The sequence below is a fragment of the Perissodus microlepis genome, chromosome 19 (genome assembly GCF_051167445.1).
Source record: "Perissodus microlepis isolate ML-2025 ecotype Zambia chromosome 19, ASM5116744v1, whole genome shotgun sequence".
Taxonomy (NCBI): Eukaryota; Metazoa; Chordata; class Actinopteri; order Cichliformes; family Cichlidae; genus Perissodus; species Perissodus microlepis.
This window is the reverse complement of record NC_140479.1, coordinates 16,778,174-16,797,587: the sequence shown is the minus strand read 5'-3', so window position 1 is coordinate 16,797,587 and position 19,414 is coordinate 16,778,174. Positions and strand designations below refer to the sequence as shown.

Genomic DNA, 19,414 nt, shown 5'->3' with positions numbered 1-19,414 from the left:
TCTGTACCTTTCCTCCTGCATTATTCACCGCTGTTTAAATTAGAGCTCGCACGAGAAGGTTTTCAGATGAAATCGCTCACATTTTATCTTCAGGGTACAGTGAAAAATTGGAGAATCTCCAACCAGTGACATCCTCTGGTGAAGAATTATTACTGCAGTCATAACACGGGAGAGGAAAAATAAATGAACGCTTCCAAAAATAGCTCTCACCTTGTGACTAATATTGAACCACATTCGCACACACTTTGTTGTGTATCAGCAGCATTTGCGGTGCACTTTACTGCATGTGTGAAGCATGTATAAGCGAGGAAATGAGCAAATCACATTTTTTCGGCCACTCTTCTCTGGGTCGGGGGAGGAGGTCTGTTCTAATTCTGGCCAATCACAGAGACACATAAGGTTTTTTCCCCCCTGTCTCCTGCTCAGTCACCAGGCTTGTCAGGCCCATTTGTTAGAATAATTATATGGCTGTTAACAGCAACCTTGCCTAAAATAAAACGAGTGCTGCATTGGTTCAAAGACACCACATAAAATGGCTGCTAAAGATTTTACCAGAAGATTTATTGCATTCATACATTGTTAGCGTGAACACAGGTGCTTCTTGTGGTAAATTCCCGTTAAGATTACAATCAGAGGAGGCCCGTGGGTTGTTTTTAATAGAGGTGTGCCCTGGAGTATCTCTGTACTCCCTCTCTCTGTTCAGAGTGAGCTGTGCTCCTCTGGTTTATTTTGAGGTGGTCTTATCACAGCTGTTGTAGCTGGTGGCAGCCTGTCCAAGCCCCTCGACACTCTTCCTTTTCTCCCTCTGGCCCTTGGTCCTGGTAAGACCCTGTTTGCTCCTTGCCCTGCTTCTTCAGGGATATTTAGGCTTTAATAGTTTAAAAGATTAACTCTTGTGCTTGGGATGTGTTTCAAAACGTCTTCTTTAGCGTACTAATGAGTGCCTCTCTGAATTTGATGGATGCAATCTTTGCCAAGTTTGTTAGAAGCGAGAAGCTCTTGACGGCAGTGAGGCTAGTCTAGTCTGTGAATGCATTTAGTAATATTTATGTTAAAGTAATGGCTCACTAAAGCCAGTGTTACATACACTGTGTTAAAGGTAACTTTAACCTCCCAGAAATATACTGCGTGCCGATGGGGTTGCTTATGTAACATTTGTGTTTTTATTGAATATTAATAGTTGAAAAACACGACTTTACTGCACACAACCACTGACATCAATAAGAGTGGATAAGAAATAAATAAATAACGTGCCCATATTAAGAAGTTCTTAAAATAGCCTGTGGATCTGGAACAGGTGCCATGTGCTCAGCTTGTGAAAGCACAGGCAGCGTGAAGGCTGCACTAATTTTTATGCACATAAACAGGCTCTGGCTGCAAGCCCGTACAACGCAAGACAAACGCAAGGACTCGATAGGGGATTATATTTATTATTCACTAATGAGCTTTAGTATTACTTTAAGTGATTATTGTTTTTGTCGTAAAAATGGCAGATTTTCCAATGTCTGCCTGTCTTAACAGTAAATATAAGATGGTCTCAAAACCAAGAAAAACTTGGGCCACCATTCATTTCTTTGTTTTGCAAAAAATGGAAAAAATGAGTGCGTTGATTTACTGAAACGTGTCAAGATACACGGAAACAAAGAATTAAAAACAACGTTTGTACCATTATTCTTCGGCAGGAGTCTGAACTCTTAGTTTCTTTAACTACTCCTCTGGAATTATTCTCCATCCTCATTGAAGGATGCAAATGCATCAAATGAAGGTCTACATACATCTCTCAGGTCCTGTGTCAGGTCTTTGCTGGACGTTTTCCTATTTCTAAGAAAATGACTCTCCTGGAGATATTTTTGTAGGCCTAGCACTTCTTTTGTCCTCCACCTGTCCAGTTTACTCAGAATTTTAAGTAAAAACTACTCAGCATGCTGAGATATGTTTTCAGCTAACAGCTCTTTGTCAATCACCTTATTGGTGTAAAGCTTATTGTCAAATTATTGTGTTATCTTTGGCTTTTTTTTTTTTTTTAAATAGATTCGACGTTAGAAATGAGAACAAATTATATGTTTTTGTGACAGGGTGCTAGTAACAAAGGGCCTAAAGATACAAATTAAAATCGATCTGTGCAAAGTTGTTTATTACAGTATATGTAAACACATTTGTTCACCCCTTGAGTCTTTCTTATACTTAAATGATTCTTGGGTCAGTTTTAAGTTGCTTAACAAACAACCCAATGAACGAAAAAGCAGCCAATGTCCAAAGAACTTGATGGTAGTGTTGAAGTTTGAGTCTATTTTTCTGCCGAGCCTTTACAGCAGGGTTACAGAGTTTTTACAGTCTTTTCCCAAAGAATTATGTGTCTATTTACAAAAAATAATATCTGTTGATGTGTTGGGTCAGCCAATTCACTGAAAGACATTTACTTACTGTCTCTGTATGAAAATCAGGTGTAATTATTTATCTTACTTCTCCTTTTCTTAATGGTTAACCATAACGCTGTGTTGCTGTACTGGAGAACATGAATGAAAAAGTCATTTATGACATCATTGTAAAGACCTGCGCTTTTTCTACTATGACAAAACGTTCTGCAGAGATGAAGGTCTGTGCTGGAAATTCTCAAATCTGATTTGAGTTAATCAGATTTCTGATTGATTAATCACTAAAATTAAGCTTCTGGAATAACTAGGACCAAAATAGACACTCAGCATGACTTTGGTTTTCTCCATGTTTACTACTTCACTAAACAGGAAAACATGAGTCCATCCTAAACCTAATCCTTAGCCTGGATTCCATTACAGAACCAACCATCTCCCTTTTGGAACTACCTCAGAAAAATGGAGGCTTGTCAGGAGAGTAAACGTTCACCCACGAGTCCTGAAGCGTCGCCAGCCGAGGATCACCACATTGACCTGACAGAGGACCTGGGCCAACAGCTGGAGGACATAATTAGCACCTACCAGGCTGCCGAGATTCCAGCTGAGCCAGAGGACACGGAGGAGGTCACAGCCGTCAAAGAGGCAGAGACCCGCAAGGACCAGAAAATGGAGAAGAAGATGCTGAAAAATCTAGGTGTTGTGTGTGGTTTTGAAAAAACAAACAAAAAAACTGTTTTAGTGATTTTATCTGAGGCGGGTTTAATTCAGTGAAGTCAGCAAAAGTCCAGGTTGTACTGAAAGTGATTGGTGTGTGATAGCAGAGCCGTAACCCGTGTAAATGCATCCATCTGCAACAGAGAGGGAGGTAAAATAGTATTTCCAAATGCCTTTTATACAGGGAGTGCAGAATTATTAGGCAAGTTGTATTTTTGAGGAATAATTTTATTATTGAACAACAACCATGTTCTCAATGAACCCAAAAAACTCATTAATATCAAAGCTGAATGTTTTTGGAAGTAGTTTTTAGTTTGTTTTTAGTTTTAGCTATTTTAGGGGGATATCTGTGTGTGCAGGTGACTATTACTGTGCATAATTATTAGGCAACTCAACAAAAAACAAATATATACCCATTTCAATGATTTATTTTTACCAGTGAAACCAATATAACATCTCCACATTCACAAATATACATTTCTGACATTCAAAAACAAAACAAAAACAAATCAGCGACCAATATAGCCACCTTTCTTTGCAAGGACACTCAAAAGCCTGCCATCCATGGATTCTGTCAGTGTTTTGATCTGTTCACCATCAACATTGCGTGCAGCAGCAACCACAGCCTCCCAGACACTGTTCAGAGAGGTGTACTGTTTTCCCTCCTTGTAAATCTCACATTTGATGATGGACCACAGGTTCTCAATGGGGTTCAGATCAGGTGAACAAGGAGGCCATGTCATTAGTTTTTCTTCTTTTATACCCTTTCTTGCCAGCCACGCTGTGGAGTACTTGGACGCGTGTGATGGAGCATTGTCCTGCATGAAAATCATGTTTTTCTTGAAGGATGCAGACTTCTTCCTGTACCACTGCTTGAAGAAGGTGTCTTCCAGAAACTGGCAGTAGGACTGGGAGTTGAGCTTGACTCCATCCTCAACCCGAAAAGGCCCCACAAGCTCATCTTTGATGATACCAGCCCAAACCAGTACTCCACCTCCACCTTGCTGGCGTCTGAGTCGGACTGGAGCTCTCTGCCCTTTACCAATCCAGCCACGGGCCCATCCATCTGGCCCATCAAGACTCACTCTCATTTCATCAGTCCATAAAACCTTAGAAAAATCAGTCTTGAGATATTTCTTGGCCCAGTCTTGACGTTTCAGCTTGTGTGTCTTGTTCAGTGGTGGTCGTCTTTCAGCCTTTCTTACCTTGGCCATGTCTCTGAGTATTGCACACCTTGTGCTTTTGGGCACTCCAGTGATGTTGCAGCTCTGAAATATGGCCAAACTGGTGGCAAGTGGCATCTTGGCAGCTGCACGCTTGACTTTTCTCAGTTCATGGGCAGTTATTTTGCACCTTGGTTTTTCCACACGCTTCTTGCGACCCTGTTGACTATTTTGAATGAAACGCTTGATTGTTCGATGATCACGCTTCAGAAGCTTTGCAATTTTGAGACTGCTGCATCCCTCTGCAAGATATCTCACTATTTTTGACTTTTCTGAGCCTGTCAAGTCCTTCTTTTGACCCATTTTGCCAAAGGAAAGGACGTTGCCTAATAATTATGCACACCTGATATAGGGTGTTGATGTCATTAGACCACACCCCTTCTCATTACAGAGATGCACATCACCTAATATGCTTAATTGGTAGTAGGCTTTCGAGCCTATACAGCTTGGAGTAAGACAACATGCATGAAGAGGATGAAGTGGACAAAATACTCATTTGCCTAATAATTCTGCACTCCCTGTAGTTTGTGTCATTCAGCTGCCAAGATGATTTTTCACAAGATGCACCAGCAGAGTTCTTGAAGTCCCAGAAAATCATCCAACAATAATTTCTGTATCAGTCTATTTAAAACTGGCTTTATGGCAATGATTGATTTTTAAGGTTAAATTCTGTATGGCTGCTCAGGGAAGGAAGCTATGCTGTTGATGCAAAGTCTGAACAAACTCGATTCTCCGGAAGAGAAACTGCAGGCCATCATCAAGAAGCATGCCGAGCTGGTGAGTGGATAAAACAAAGGTGAAGAGAGCAAAAAAACGAAAATATATAGTAGCTCTCATCAAAGCTATGGTTTGTTTCCAGAGAAAAGAGATAATCACTATTATGGGGCACTGTGTGTGTGCTTTTGCAGCTGGAGGAGCATCGCAGTGATCAGAAGCAGATGAAAGTTCTCCAGAAGAAGCTTCTCCAAGTGATGAAGGAGAAGGACCAGCTGCAGGGCGAGCACAGCCGTGCAGTGCTGGCTCGCAGCAAACTGGAGGGGCTCTGCAGAGAGCTGCAAAGACATAACAAGACTTTAAAGGTAGCTCAACTCCAGACATCACTGCTTGAACAGCGTCTAATCAGAGATGCCGAAATCGCCATTTGTTGTTGAGCTATGGTGCCAGGTGGTCCCAGCATATTTTTTGCTCTACAGGATATGACATCAGCTGGCACTGAAAATCCGCTGCCATGTCAAAGCTCAAAGTTTGACCTATTCCACTGCCACCCTCACAACTCCTGTTGTGAAGCCAAGTGTTGTTCAAAACAGCAGAACTTTAGCGATAGTTAACTCCCTGATCAAATATGCATGTTTTTTCTTGCAGTGTAGCACTTTTAGTCAAGATTGTTTTGGTGTGAGCTGCTCAGTTTCAGAGCTTTTTGATGCTTTAGCAACTATCACCTTTATAACAACCATAAGAACTGTGCAGACAACACTGCAGTTCAGTTGAAAGGGTGTGCATTCTCTCTTTTATAAGTTTAACATCGTGGATGCTTCCTCTTGTACAGTGATACAGTTCCTTCATGAGCTTCCTGTATGGCTGCTAGCTGGAGCAATAGCAAATTATATAAGTCAGTGGTGGTGCACAAGACAAACAAAACGGTTGAGCATTTATATGCATCTTGCAGTGCAGGTTTTAAAGCTAACACCCATGCCTGAATCGCAGGAGGAGACCCTGCAGAGGTGCAGAGAGGATGACCTAAAGAGGAAAGAGATCACCACCCATTTCCAGGGCACGCTCAGTGAGATTCAGGCCCAAATTGAGGAACACAGCAGCCGCAACACCAAACTGTGTCAGGAGAACAGCGCTCTTGCAGAAAAACTGAAGGGACTCATTTCACAATATGACCAGCGAGAGGCGGTATGGATCCTGCTACACTGTGAACACACACGGACACTCGCATAACATAACAGCAAAGCCAATTTGTACTCCCAGTCTACATGCATTATTAAAACTGGATAAACTGTACTTGTGTAAACCTTCTCACATCTGTGCCCATGAATTATTTGCAGATTTCTCCCAGGTCTTACATTTATTAGTTACACTATTTCAGTTTTATGTAGCCAAAGGCTCCCAGAGCGAGAAATGAAACAGCTTTCTCTGTGAAAACGACTCATAAATCCACCTGAATGTCTTCCAGAACCTGGAAAAGGTTTTCAAGCACAGAGACCTGAAAGAAAAGCTGCTGGAAACCAAACTCGCGCAGGCAAACATGCTGCTGAAGGAAGCAGAGGAGAAGCATAAGCTGGAAAAAGACCATGTATGTTTTTTCGTTGTGCATTTTAATAAAAGGTTTGTTGTAATAATCCCCTAATGCTCATTTTTCTTTACCATTTCAAAATCACACAGCTGCTGAAACAGGCAGCAGAATATAAACTGCAAGTGAAGGTCATGAAGGAGCAAGAGATCGATATGAAGGCCCAGGTATGGTATCAGGGCATCATGGGCAAAATTGGATCATTTTTCTACCTCCCTGGAGAAAAGTATAATGTTTTGTTACCATTCTTCCTCAGCTTGATATGTACTCCAAGAAGTTTGATGAATTCCAGGGCACGGTAACAAAGAGTACCAGTGTCTACAGCAGCTTCAAACAGGACATGGACAAAGTAAGTTTGGTTTTACAGAATATTTGAAGTCGGCTTCAGGAGATTAAATTATTGAGTTTTTCTGCAAAAAGATGATGACAAAGATGACAAAAATACAAATGAGAGGAAAGAATCCCATGAGCCTTTCAGTAACACTTCAAAAACTGACAAACCTTATAATCCTACACTTGCTCAGTTGCAGCTATTTTTAGAAGATACTTTGATTGTCTGCAGCATAACATGATTTTTTTTTTTTTGTTGTTGTTGTGCAGATGGCCAAGAAAATGAAAAAGCTGGAGAAAGAGTGCCAGTCATGGAAGACTCGCTTTGATGGCTGCAATAAGAATCTTATTGACATGGTGGCAGATGTAAGAATTTTTTGTTGTTGTTTTAATTCATTAATACCCTCATACATAGATATATTTTTTAAAAAAAATATGACCCACCAGGGAAAAAATTCAGTTTACCATATCAAATTTTATACAATATGTTAAAAATATTTTTTACAGAAAGCAATCAAGGAAAAGGAGTTTGAGCTTCTCACCATCAAAAACCAGAAGCTTGAGAATCTGTGCAGGGCTTTGCAAGAAGAAAGGAAGAGTCTATATGCAAAGGTGCATGGAGCTGGCAGTCAACCAGAGGACAAGTCTGCTGATCCATCAGAGAAGGGGGGCTCTGAGAAGACACCTGAAGACCCAAATGAGAATCAGCCCATCCAGAATACTGCAGCACCTGCCCCTACCGGGACACCAACACTCACAAGTCCGCTCACCGAGGAAATGGCTAAACTGAAGGCTGAACAAGCCCTTCTGAAAGAGGTCGCCAGTTCTTTCACAATCTCTCACATTGCCTCTACAGAAACAGGCACAAGTCAATCACATGAACCCACCAAGGAGCCAGAGGAGAACCACATAGAGCAGAGCGAACACCGGGAAGTCCACGAGGATGGATACCAACAACGGAGAGATTTGGAAATGGAGTCAGTCGATTAATGCTGAAATAACTGTGAAAAGAAACCATGGTCGTGTGAGATTCTTAGCAATAAAAATAAAAATGCTACATCTGTGTTGAGTGTCTGATCCTAGTGTAAAGACATTTAAAAGTGGGTTTATTTTAGTACGCAAATCTCCACCTATAACTACACAGATTAAGAACTTGTTTAACAAACCAGAGCTTTTCCAACTACCCATTTTTTTTCTCCAGTAACAGTTTTGTAAGACTCAGTTCTATACCACGAGCTCCCTCCCAGCAGCCTCAGCCTATAGCAGCATATCTAAACGAATGTTCAGGCACATCTAATGTAGCTGTAACTTTAACCGTATATCAAAAAGGAAAGTTTTAAGTCCAATATTAAAAGTACAAATCCAAATACAAACTGGTTCTGGAATCACTCTGTAGAGAGTCTTGGCTTTAATTACTTGTGTTGCAATATCGCTGCGCTTCACCCAGTCTAGGACCTGATAGGATCTAGTGAGCATGGAAACTGTTACATAAGCAAACAAGATTGTATTTTTTCACTATTAAGGTGGCTAGCTAAGGGCTAAGAGACAACAGAAATTCACAAGAAAACAAAAACTGAGTCCAAAGTTGAATGAATTTCACTACAAATTCACTAATTACTGATTACGTAAGCAAAATAATCCGTTTTTCTGGCCTTTGTTTCATACACATTCAGATGCATTTTGTTTCCATTGGGAGCCATACCATAATACTGACTCTACCATGTTTGACAGATAATGTGATATTCTTTGGATCATGAGCTGTTTTTGTCCTTCTTCACACTTTTCTCTTTTCTCAGAACTGTTCAGGCTCCTCACTACAGGGAGTGCAGAATTATTAGGCAAATGAGTATTTTGTCCACATCATCCTCTTCATGCATGTTGTCTTACTCCAAGCTGTATAGGCTCGAAAGCCTACTACCAATTAAGCATATTAGGTGATGTGCATCTCTGTAATGAGAAGGGGTGTGGTCTAATGACATCAACACCCTATATCAGGTGTGCATAATTATTAGGCAACGTCCTTTCCTTTGGGAAAATGGGTCAAAAGAAGGACTTGACAGGCTCAGAAAAGTCAAAAATAGTGAGATATCTTGCAGAGGGATGCAGCAGTCTCAAAATTGCAAAGCTTCTGAAGCGTGATCATCGAACAATCAAGCGTTTCATTCAAAACAGTCAACAGGGTCGCAAGAAGCGTGTGGAAAAACCAAGGCGCAAAATAACTGCCCATGAACTGAGAAAAGTCAAGCGTGCAGCTGCCAAGATGCCACTTGCCACCAGTTTGGCCATATTTCAGAGCTGCAACATCACTGGAGTGCCCAAAAGCACAAGGTGTGCAATACTCAGAGACATGGCCAAGGTAAGAAAGGCTGAAAGACGACCACCACTGAACAAGACACACAAGCTGAAACGTCAAGACTGGGCCAAGAAATATCTCAAGACTGATTTTTCTAAGGTTTTATGGACTGATGAAATGAGAGTGAGTCTTGATGGGCCAGATGGATGGGCCCGTGGCTGGATTGGTAAAGGGCAGAGAGCTCCAGTCCGACTCAGACGCCAGCAAGGTGGAGGTGGAGTACTGGTTTGGGCTGGTATCATCAAAGATGAGCTTGTGGGGCCTTTTCGGGTTGAGGATGGAGTCAAGCTCAACTCCCAGTCCTACTGCCAGTTTCTGGAAGACACCTTCTTCAAGCAGTGGTACAGGAAGAAGTCTGCATCCTTCAAGAAAAACATGATTTTCATGCAGGACAATGCTCCATCACACGCGTCCAAGTACTCCACAGCGTGGCTGGCAAGAAAGGGTATAAAAGAAGAAAAACTAATGACATGGCCTCCTTGTTCACCTGATCTGAACCCCATTGAGAACCTGTGGTCCATCATCAAATGTGAGATTTACAAGGAGGGAAAACAGTACACCTCTCTGAACAGTGTCTGGGAGGCTGTGGTTGCTGCTGCACGCAATGTTGATGGTGAACAGATCAAAACACTGACAGAATCCATGGATGGCAGGCTTTTGAGTGTCCTTGCAAAGAAAGGTGGCTATATTGGTCGCTGATTTGTTTTTGTTTTGTTTTTGAATGTCAGAAATGTATATTTGTGAATGTGGAGATGTTATATTGCTTTCACTGGTAAAAATAAATAATTGAAATGGGTATATATTTGTTTTTTGTTAAGTTGCCTAATAATTATGCACAGTAATAGTCACCTGCACACACAGATATCCCCCTAAAATAGCTAAAACTAAAAACAAACTAAAAACTACTTCCAAAAACATTCAGCTTTGATATTAATGAGTTTTTTGGGTTCATTGAGAACATGGTTGTTGTTCAATAATAAAATTATTCCTCAAAAATACAACTTGCCTAATAATTCTGCACTCCCTGTAGTTTAATCTGTCCTTCCTGGTCTTTGGTTTGCACCTTGCTCTAAACAATCTCTCTCTTAAATGTGGACTTTTAAAATGAAACATCTACCTCTTTGAGAGTGTACATGACTTGGTTAGATGGCATGAACACTCGTGACCATGGAAATAATTCTGTGATCCTCACTTTTAGTTCTTTTATAGTCTTTCACACCTTTTCGTGTTGCTGAGCTGGTCACTGCATTCCGTCTCTGTACCAGATTGTTGATTTGGGCACTCCTACGTTTTCTCTCTCTGTCCCTGAAAGGGTTATTTTGGTTTTCAGCTAATGTTGTCTCCTTCACTTCAATTGACATCACTATGGATATTGAGGCGTCTACTAAATGTTCAGCACTTCAATTTCAGATCTTTTATCTGCTTAGTTTGTCATGGAATAATGGAACAATGGATCTCACCTGCTCATTAAACTGCTGGTCAGTCAAGTGTCCAATTACCCGTGAACACAATTATTAATATCCTAATGTGATACTGTACCAAATCAGTGAACAGTTATAGCATAACTAAATGATAAAATGGGCTTGATGTCAAAGAATGTATTTTATTTTCGAATTTTATTTCCTTTCTTTCACCTTTCTGTTTTTTTGGCTTTTACTTCAGTTTTGATTAAATGTTTTGTTATAAGTCATTTAAAACCTGCAAACAAACACTTGTGTCACAAATCAGTGACGTTCCCCTTTAAACTGAGCTTCAGTCGAAAATCTTTTGGCTCTAAACTTGGCCAGACTGGACTTTGAGAGAAATCAGAGGCAGTTGTTACTGCGGTCCCCAATAAGAGGCTGGAGAGTTTAAAAGAAAAATGGCAGAACAACCAGATTCAACTGCAATTTCTTGTGCAAAAGCTCTCTCATCTTTTGTCGAAAAAGGAAAAGCTCTGCTGGACCTCGCTGAGAAGGAAAGCAGGGAAGGTAGGTCACACAAGTGTACATAAAAATAGACACCAGTCGTCAAATAATTTATGGACGTAGCATGAGCAGGGGCTGCAGGAGTCCTATCAATCATTATACATAAAGAATCTGCTGAAACAAATGGTTAGCTGCTAACTTCATGCACTTTGTGACACACAGGCTCGTGCCAAGAATTCGTCAGGCAGAAAATCCGCATAGAGCGTAAACAGTCACTGCTGGGTCTGATTGAAGCCGGTGCAACTCTGTACAACAGGTCTAAAGTCCCACCTTCAGTTTAACTAAGCAGCCTCTTCTGTTAAACCTTATTATATTTAATATTTTTAGCTAAAATATGTAATGAAGTGTTATATTTCAGGCCCATTTTTTCTGCTTTACAGCCTGTCTGTTAAACGAAAAAAGGATGCAGAGGATCTCTGGAGCAAAAATACAAAGTAAGAGCACAAAAATTCAATTTCAATGTATTGAGGTATATATAACTATTATCATCTAGATTACATGACAAAGGCCAAATCAGCTGTAGCTTGTGCTGTCACAATTGCTGTGCATCCACTCACTGATTCGCATAGTACAGTAAGTCACAGCCTTAATAAACTGACATGACCCCAGAAAACTATTCTGCATGATGTTCCCAGCTGTGCTGCTTTGAGAGAAGCTCTTCAGGACTTTAAAGAGCTCGAAGTGAGTTCTTTTAATGCAAAATGTAAAATATTTTTAAAAAGCATACTCACCACGGTCATTTTACATAGTGCAGCCAATGTACCGCAGGTGCAGTGGGATGCCTTTCTACAGCGTTTGGATGATGAGTTACAACTGAGTCCTAAAATACACAATGTCGATCATCAATCAAAATGCATTTCACCAGATACGCCGCTCATCGATGCCAGAACTGGAGAGTGGGTTTGATGAAAGTCTTTAATGCTTCCACACTTATTAAAAAAGCGTAACAATGAACCTCATATATCTGCCAGTGTTTATGCGTCGTTGGTGCTGTCTGCTTTGCACCTTTATATTTTACTGAGGCTTTGTGTTTGACAGAACAGTAACACTACAGAAATATCTTGGGAGAGGTAAGAAGATATTGCTGGTGTTAATCCGTCAGTTCTCCTGTCTGCTCTGCCGTCTACACGTTCAAGATCTGCAGAAGAATCAAGTAAACATCACACACCTAATAACAATGCTTTGCTACATTCATCCAAACCTATTTGGACAACTCATCGTGACCGCAGTAACACATTCATGTTTTTTACTATGCAAGAAAAATGCCAGACATAACAGCACAATATAAAATACTAATTTGAACCAAAAAAATGATTACCAAAGAGTTATAAGGTGAAAACTTTGCATATCTCAACATGCTGTGCAGTGTGTCTCTAAGGGAGGGAAACAGGGAGAAAGTGGTAACAGGTCTTGAGCCCAAATTTAAAAGTTTTGGGTCTAATTGTAATCAGTGTGTGTAGAGGGAACCATTAAAGAGGAAGTAGTGAGTATCTACAGTCATCCGTAATACACGACACTAACATGATATGGGGCTGCATTTCAATCAGTGGTGTTGGGGTTCTTGTCAATAAATGGTATTATGAATGTAGAAAAGTATCATCAGATGTTGATACACCACGCAATAATACCATCTGAAAGCCGTCCGATTGACAGTGATCCCAAAAACACTGCTAATGCAGTAAAAGTAAACATGGATAGATAGAAAAACACTCAATGAAACATAATTAGGCATACACTGGCCTCCCCACATCCTGGACTCAACATTATTGAAGCAGTGTATGATCATTCAGCTTAATCAAATTCAATAGTTTTATTTATATAGCACCAAAATCCCAACAATTGCCTCAAGGCTATCAAGCTTTCCCCCCCCCCCATTCTCTGTTAAGATACCAGAGAACGGAACAAAAGGCAGCAACATCCAAAGAAGAGTTTTGAATGCCCTAAGTTCAAAGTTCAAAGTTAAAGAATAAAAGTGGTCATACCAAATATTTACTTTCAAGCTCATTGGAAATGTACACATGCTGTTTTTGCCCCATACACTGTGTTCCTATTTTCTTTTTTTCAGTAAACTGTTGGCTCAAGACTTCTGCACCATGGTGTATATGCAGTGTGATATTCTCATAAATATCCACAATCAGCTGATCTCTAAAATCCCCCAGGACAGTATATAAAACTTACATAATTATGCTTTTATCTCTCTCTCTCTCTCTCTCTTTTGCCTGTCCCATTTGGTTCTATAGCCATCAGAATTATTGTCTGAAGGCCAAGAAAGATGCCCAACGGATTTATTTTACCAAGTGGATCATCACGGCCTTGCCATATTGGTCTATTTGATTGACCTTTGTTATTATTACTTATTTATTTTATTTTATTTTCAGTTGTTACAGATGGGACAGACATGACTGGGGGATAGGAAAGGGAGAAAGAAAGTAAGAGAGGGAGAGAAAGAAAAACAGAGGGGAAGAGGGAGAGTGAGAAAACAAGCAAAAAAGAGAGCAACGTAATAAACACAACACCATCGCAATAATCTAGCTAAGAGTAAAAACAGTAGATACTAAATATTGAATAATGTTGTGGAGCATGCAAGATGTGCTCTGAAGTAGCAGCCAAGAAAGGTGTAGTTTGTGTCTGTGAATACCCGTGTGTACACCTGTGTGTACACCTGTGTGGATGAGCTCGCTTGTATTCAAAAGGTTTCCCCATGTAAAGATCTACTAGGGGGTGTGGGGAGCCATAGCCCCGTCCCCCAGGGGATATATATGTGTGTGTGTATATATATATATATATATATATATATATATATATATATATATACACTTTTATCTCTAATGTTACTTTGCAGAGTTCTCTGGATGCACACTCAGTACAAGTGGTGGTCATTTCGTTTGGCTGTCAGGAGGGAGCATCACACTGGGTGGAGCAAACAGGCTGTCAGTACGACTTGCTGCTGGATCCCAGTAGAAAGGTCAGGGGTCAACATCAGACAATACACATTTCAGTCTTTGATGAATAAATAAATTAACTCATTGTTTGGTATTGCAGATGTATAGTGCATTTGGTCTGGGAGCATCTCTGAAGAAAGTGTTAAACTTCTGTAACATGCTGATCTACTCTGAATATGTAGCGAACGATATGGAGTTTCCACGAGAGCTTCCGTGGATTCAAGACGACATGTTTCAGGTCATCAGAATTCAATATGACTATTTTGTGCAACACATCTATCTATGTATTAATGAATTCTAAGAGGTGATAGAGAAATTCACTAAATTTTCACCACAAAGAAAGACTTTTAGGATTTATGAATAATTTATCGTTACTGTCATTTGTTCCAGCTGGGAGGCAACTTTGTTTTGGACGAACATGGAAGGGTGCTGTTCTCTCACCGCTGCCAGAGTCCAATAGACCGACCCTCAGTGGAGGACATTTTATCTGCACAGTGAATATTAAAATCCTTCATGCACGGCATGACTTAATTAAAGGAAAAAAGAAACAGATGATGTCAGCTGATTCATTCTTTGTATCAAGTTAAGATAAATGTGATTATTAAGCCATCTTTGAAACAATAATTTTGTGAGAACTGCTTTAAAGGTATTACTTTTTTTTTATACAGTGCTGTGAAAAAGTATTTTCCACCTTTTAGATTTCTTCATTTTTTCTTATTTGTCATATGTATATCTTTCAGATCATGAAAACAATGTCAGTACTGGACAAAGATAACCCAAAGATAACCCCAAATAAAATTATTTTATTTATTAAGGGGAAAATGTTATCCAAATCTACCTGTGTCTATGTGAAAAAGTAATTGCCCTTAAACCTAATAACTGATTGTGCCACCCTTGGCAGCAATCAAGCGTTAGCAAGAACTGGCAATGAGTCTCTCACATCGCTGTGGAGGAATCTTGGCTGCTGCTCTTTGAAGAATTGTTTTAATTCAGCCACATTGTAGGATTTTCAAGCATGTACAGCCTCTTTGAGGTTATGCCACAGCATCTTAATCAGATTTAAGTTTGGATTTTGACAAGGTCACTCCAAGCCTTTATTTTAGTTTTGTTTTTTTTAGCCATTCAGATATCCTGCTGTATTAAGTGAATCAAGTGAGTTTGAACTTCAGTGTATAAACTGATGACTGGACATTCAGGACCTTCTGGTAGAGAGCAGAATTCACAATCAATTACAGAACGTAATGGAGGCACAAGCAGCAAACCAGCCAAAGAGCCCCAGACTTTACACAAGATGAAACAGGACTCCAATTCCAAAAAGTTTAGTTTTGTGTATTCAGAATATTTTTCCAAAAATCTTGGGGATCATCAAGATTTTTTTTGGCAAAGATGAGACAAGCTTTTTAGTCAGCAGACATGTTTTTCGTCTTTGAATTCTCCCCTGGATGCCATTTTTGCCCAGTTGCTTCCTTATTGTTGAATCACGAACTCTGACCATAACTGAGGCAAGTGAAGCCTGCGCTTCTTTACATTATTGTTGTTGCGGGTTCTTTTGTGACCTTCTGGATGAGTCGTTGATGCACTCTTCGTAAGGTGACCGCTCTTTGAAAGCGTCACCACTGTTCCGAGTATTTCAGGATTAAAAATGGACCAGATTTAGATTAAAAGTTTAAAGATAAGATGATGAAATAGGAAGTGCATTAAATATGAAAACGTATGACAGACACAATATCACTGCACAGTCCCAGTTTTCCACTTGGAACTCTTGGATTGCATTAGCACTATGGGTAACTTGCACATATGTCAAGGCATCCAAGTATTTAACGACACACAGCCCTTTTAAATTACAGCTCCACAGTAAGAGTATGCATCCTAAACATGTCCGAAGTGCACATCTGTCACCCACTGACTGCATGTAATGCATTGTCACATGAAACAAAAAGTGCAAACTGCTGAGTGGTTGAAGTCCAACATCAGGTAATAATAACAAACTACAACTTATGGTTGGGTTTCCACAGTTTGCAATTGCTTACACAGCATTGCTAAAATGAGGTGATGCAGCACAGCCTCTATACTAAGGTCTGAAGCCTCTTTTGTCCTTTGATAAGTGCTCTGAGCGATTAAGTGATAAAACCTGGTGTATAAATGAAGTCCATTTAAACATGGCATTTTACCTTAAAAAGCATACATTTTGCAGAAACAATAACTGTTTTCAACTTTAAAATCTGATGTTAAAACTGCTACTTCTCATATCTGAGTTTCAATCAATGATTAGAAAATGATGCAAGAAAAATTCTCGCCAAATTTGCAATAGCAGAAGAAGAGCAGTTCAAAAATATATCTTAACGATAAAAATCAAGATGAAGGCTGAAGGCAGAAAATGCACCTCTGCAGACATAAATCACAGGATCAAGCTTCATAATGCTGCACGTTTAATGACATAAGCCTGCGCAAAACCCTTGAAATGATGAGCAGTAAACTCAAGAGTTATAAAAAAAAAAAGCAGGCCTTTGATCAAGACTCTTCTTAGACATCTTCAGACTAGAACTGCTTAAGAGACCCATCATTTTAAGACAGTCCTTAATCACCAGAGATGGCAAACGTGGACAAACTCATCATGCAGATATGAGACTTTGGGCCATTCCAGAGGAAGATTGCCACACTTGGTTCATTTCCATTGATAGTTTTCGCTTTTGTACTTGTTGGAGTTGTTTTCTTAGGCACACTCTGGATCACTGGTGCTGGAGTCATGGATCTGAGGGCCTCTGGGAGGAATGTGGATGGAGTGATGTCAAGGTGCGGGACGTGACCATTCCCCACTCAGAACAGTCTGGATCTTTCAGCCGTTGTGAGAGATTTGCAGTGGACTGGAGCGAAAGCCAAAAGAAATGTGATGAACTTGACTGGCAGCGGATTTCTAATGCAACCCAGACGGTGGCGTGCGAAAGCAGATGGGTGTTTGATGATAACCGCACTACTATTGTTTTAAAGGTAAATGGTCATTTTTTTCCTATTTCTGCAATGATGTTATAGTATGATGTAATATATCTTTAAATTGATTTTACAGCTGTTGTAATTGATCTCATGGGTTGCGTTTGCATTAGACTGATTCATGTTTTGACTACTTGAGAAGAAACTCATTGCATCACATGTAATATTCATGTGATGTTGTGTAACTCTGGAACATGACCTAATCTGTCCTGCAGCTAAAACTAAAACAAGTGAGCCGTGTTACCATGAGAGTTTTAAAGAAATCCATTTTCAGCTTTTGCTATACATATATCAGAAAAGTTCTGTTGTGAAAAGAAGTGTTTTCCTGGATCTAAACTTTCCAATATTGCCCCCCTTGCTATTCTCGTCACACACATTCATTTGTGTTCTTTGGTTTTTACTAGGTTTATTTTACTGTTATAGTCATGAAATCACAAAGAAAAACAGTGTTAATCTTTGTGTTTCTTGGAATTCCTTCCCACCTAGTTTTTAGATCCTGGCTCGCTGACCTGAATCAAGTTTCCCTGGCATGTGGATTTTTCATTGGAACTTTTGTGACAGGTTACCCAGCTGTCAGGTTTATTATGCACCAATGACAACACATTTTTTTCTTTTCACCAACAAATCAATTTAGGCATACCCCTCTAACTCATTGACCCTAGATGACATCACCGACTGATTTATGGACCTTTTTGATTGCTCGTTTAGCATTTTAGTCATTTCATCACTCTTTAAAAACAAGATATCAAATCACTGAGGATATAAAAGTAGCAACTTACAGGGTAGCAATGCCTAAATATTTTCTCGGATTGTCATCTGATTTACTTTAAATTGGAAAATAATTTATAAAATGATCATGATTTTGTACTAAGTAGGGCTTAAAACTAGCAATTCCAACTATAATCTCATTATCAAAATGAACACAGGGAGTGCAGAATTATTAGGCAAGTTGTATTTTTGAGGAATAATTTTATTATTGAACAACAACCATGTTCTCAATGAACCCAAAAAACTCATTAATATCAAAGCTGAATGTTTTTGGAAGTAGTTTTTAGTTTGTTTTTAGTTTTAGCTATTTTAGGGGGATATCTGTGTGTGCAGGTGACTATTACTGTGCATAATTATTAGGCAACTTAACAAAAAACAAATATATACCCATTTCAATTATTTATTTTTACCAGTGAAACCAATATAACATCTCCACATTCACAAATATACATTTCTGACATTCAAAAACAAAACAAAAACAAATCAGCGACCAATATAGCCACCTTTCTTTGCAAGGACACTCAAAAGCCTGCCATCCATGGATTCTGTCAGTGTTTTGATCTGTTCACCATCAACATTGCGTGCAGCAGCAACCACAGCCTCCCAGACACTGTTCAGAGAGGTGTACTGTTTTCCCTCCTTGTAAATCTCACATTTGATGATGGACCACAGGTTCTCAATGGGGTTCAGATCAGGTGAACAAGGAGGCCATGTCATTAGTTTTTCTTCTTTTATACCCTTTCTTGCCAGCCACGCTGTGGAGTACTTGGACGCGTGTGATGGAGCATTGTCCTGCATGAAAATCATGTTTTTCTTGAAGGATGCAGACTTCTTCCTGTACCACTGCTTGAAGAAGGTGTCTTCCAGAAACTGGCAGTAGGACTGGGAGTTGAGCTTGACTCCATCCTCAACCCGAAAAGGCCCCACAAGCTCATCTTTGATGATACCAGCCCAAACCAGTACTCCACCTCCACCTTGCTGGCGTCTGAGTCGGACTGGAGCTCTCTGCCCTTTACCAATCCAGCCACGGGCCCATCCATCTGGCCCATCAAGACTCACTCTCATTTCATCAGTCCATAAAACCTTAGGAAAATCAGTCTTGAGATATTTCTTGGCCCAGTCTTGACGTTTCAGCTTGTGTGTCTTGTTCAGTGGTGGTCGTCTTTCAGCCTTTCTTACCTTGGCCATGTCTCTGAGTATTGCACACCTTGTGTTTTTGGGCACTCCAGTGATGTTGCAGCTCTGAAATATGGCCAAACTGGTGGCAAGTGGCATCTTGGCAGCTGCACGCTTGACTTTTGTCAGTTCATGGGCAGTTATTTTGCGCCTTGGTTTTTCCACACGCTTCTTGCGACCCTGTTGACTATTTTGAATGAAACGCTTGATTGTTCGATGATCACGCTTCAGAAGCTTTGCAATTTTGAGACTGCTGCATCCCTCTGCAAGATATCTCACTATTTT

The 19,414-nt window shown here is 40.0% G+C and overlaps 3 protein-coding genes across 4 annotated transcripts; all 3 read left to right on the top strand.

Moving 5' to 3' along the window:
• The first annotated feature begins 85 nt into the window (after positions 1-85).
• On the top strand, positions 86-7,933 carry txlnbb (taxilin beta b). Its single transcript, XM_084914837.1, has 10 exons — positions 86-821; positions 2,796-3,066; positions 4,995-5,086; positions 5,218-5,388; positions 6,014-6,208; positions 6,489-6,608; positions 6,698-6,772; positions 6,862-6,954; positions 7,206-7,301; positions 7,443-7,933. Exons 2-10 carry the CDS (start codon positions 2,832-2,834, stop codon positions 7,923-7,925), a joined length of 1,560 nt encoding a protein of 519 aa, XP_084770963.1. The 5' UTR covers positions 86-821; positions 2,796-2,831; the 3' UTR covers positions 7,926-7,933.
• A 3,154-nt stretch (positions 7,934-11,087) lies between these two features.
• Positions 11,088-16,331, top strand: LOC146365733 (peroxiredoxin-like 2C). Of its 2 annotated transcripts, XM_084914840.1 has the most exons (9): positions 11,088-11,258; positions 11,418-11,511; positions 11,636-11,689; positions 11,891-11,936; positions 12,024-12,151; positions 12,294-12,408; positions 14,098-14,220; positions 14,298-14,435; positions 14,588-16,327. In XM_084914840.1, exons 1-9 carry the CDS (start codon positions 11,150-11,152, stop codon positions 14,693-14,695), a joined length of 915 nt encoding a protein of 304 aa, XP_084770966.1. In that variant the 5' UTR covers positions 11,088-11,149; the 3' UTR covers positions 14,696-16,327. The 2 variants fall into 2 exon arrangements, with proteins under 2 accessions (XP_084770966.1, XP_084770965.1); XM_084914839.1 differs by having other exon boundaries at positions 11,891-12,151; positions 14,588-16,331.
• Positions 16,332-16,482: 151 nt separating this feature from the next.
• On the top strand, positions 16,483-17,902 carry slc22a3 (solute carrier family 22 member 3). The gene is given in 3 exon segments (XM_084914848.1): positions 16,483-16,911; positions 16,914-17,192; positions 17,672-17,902. Coding segments are annotated over 3 exon segments (513 nt in total). The 5' UTR covers positions 16,483-16,787; the 3' UTR covers positions 17,782-17,902.
• Positions 17,903-19,414: the final 1,512 nt, after the last annotated feature.

Excerpts from the sequence above, each read along its gene's own strand:
- txlnbb (XM_084914837.1), top strand. The coding sequence starts at position 2,832 with ATGGAGGCTTGTCAGGAGAGTAAACGTTCACCCACGAGTCCTGAAGCG. Across the intron at positions 3,067-4,994 it reads GAAGATGCTGAAAAATCTAG|GGAAGGAAGCTATGCTGTTG; the intron begins GTGTTGTGTGTG and ends ATGGCTGCTCAG. Across the intron at positions 5,389-6,013 it reads GACATAACAAGACTTTAAAG|GAGGAGACCCTGCAGAGGTG; the intron begins GTAGCTCAACTC and ends CCTGAATCGCAG.
- LOC146365733 (XM_084914839.1), top strand. The coding sequence starts at position 11,150 with ATGGCAGAACAACCAGATTCAACTGCAATTTCTTGTGCAAAAGCTCTC. Across the intron at positions 11,259-11,417 it reads TGAGAAGGAAAGCAGGGAAG|GCTCGTGCCAAGAATTCGTC; the intron begins GTAGGTCACACA and ends TGTGACACACAG. Across the intron at positions 11,512-11,635 it reads GGTGCAACTCTGTACAACAG|CCTGTCTGTTAAACGAAAAA; the intron begins GTCTAAAGTCCC and ends TCTGCTTTACAG.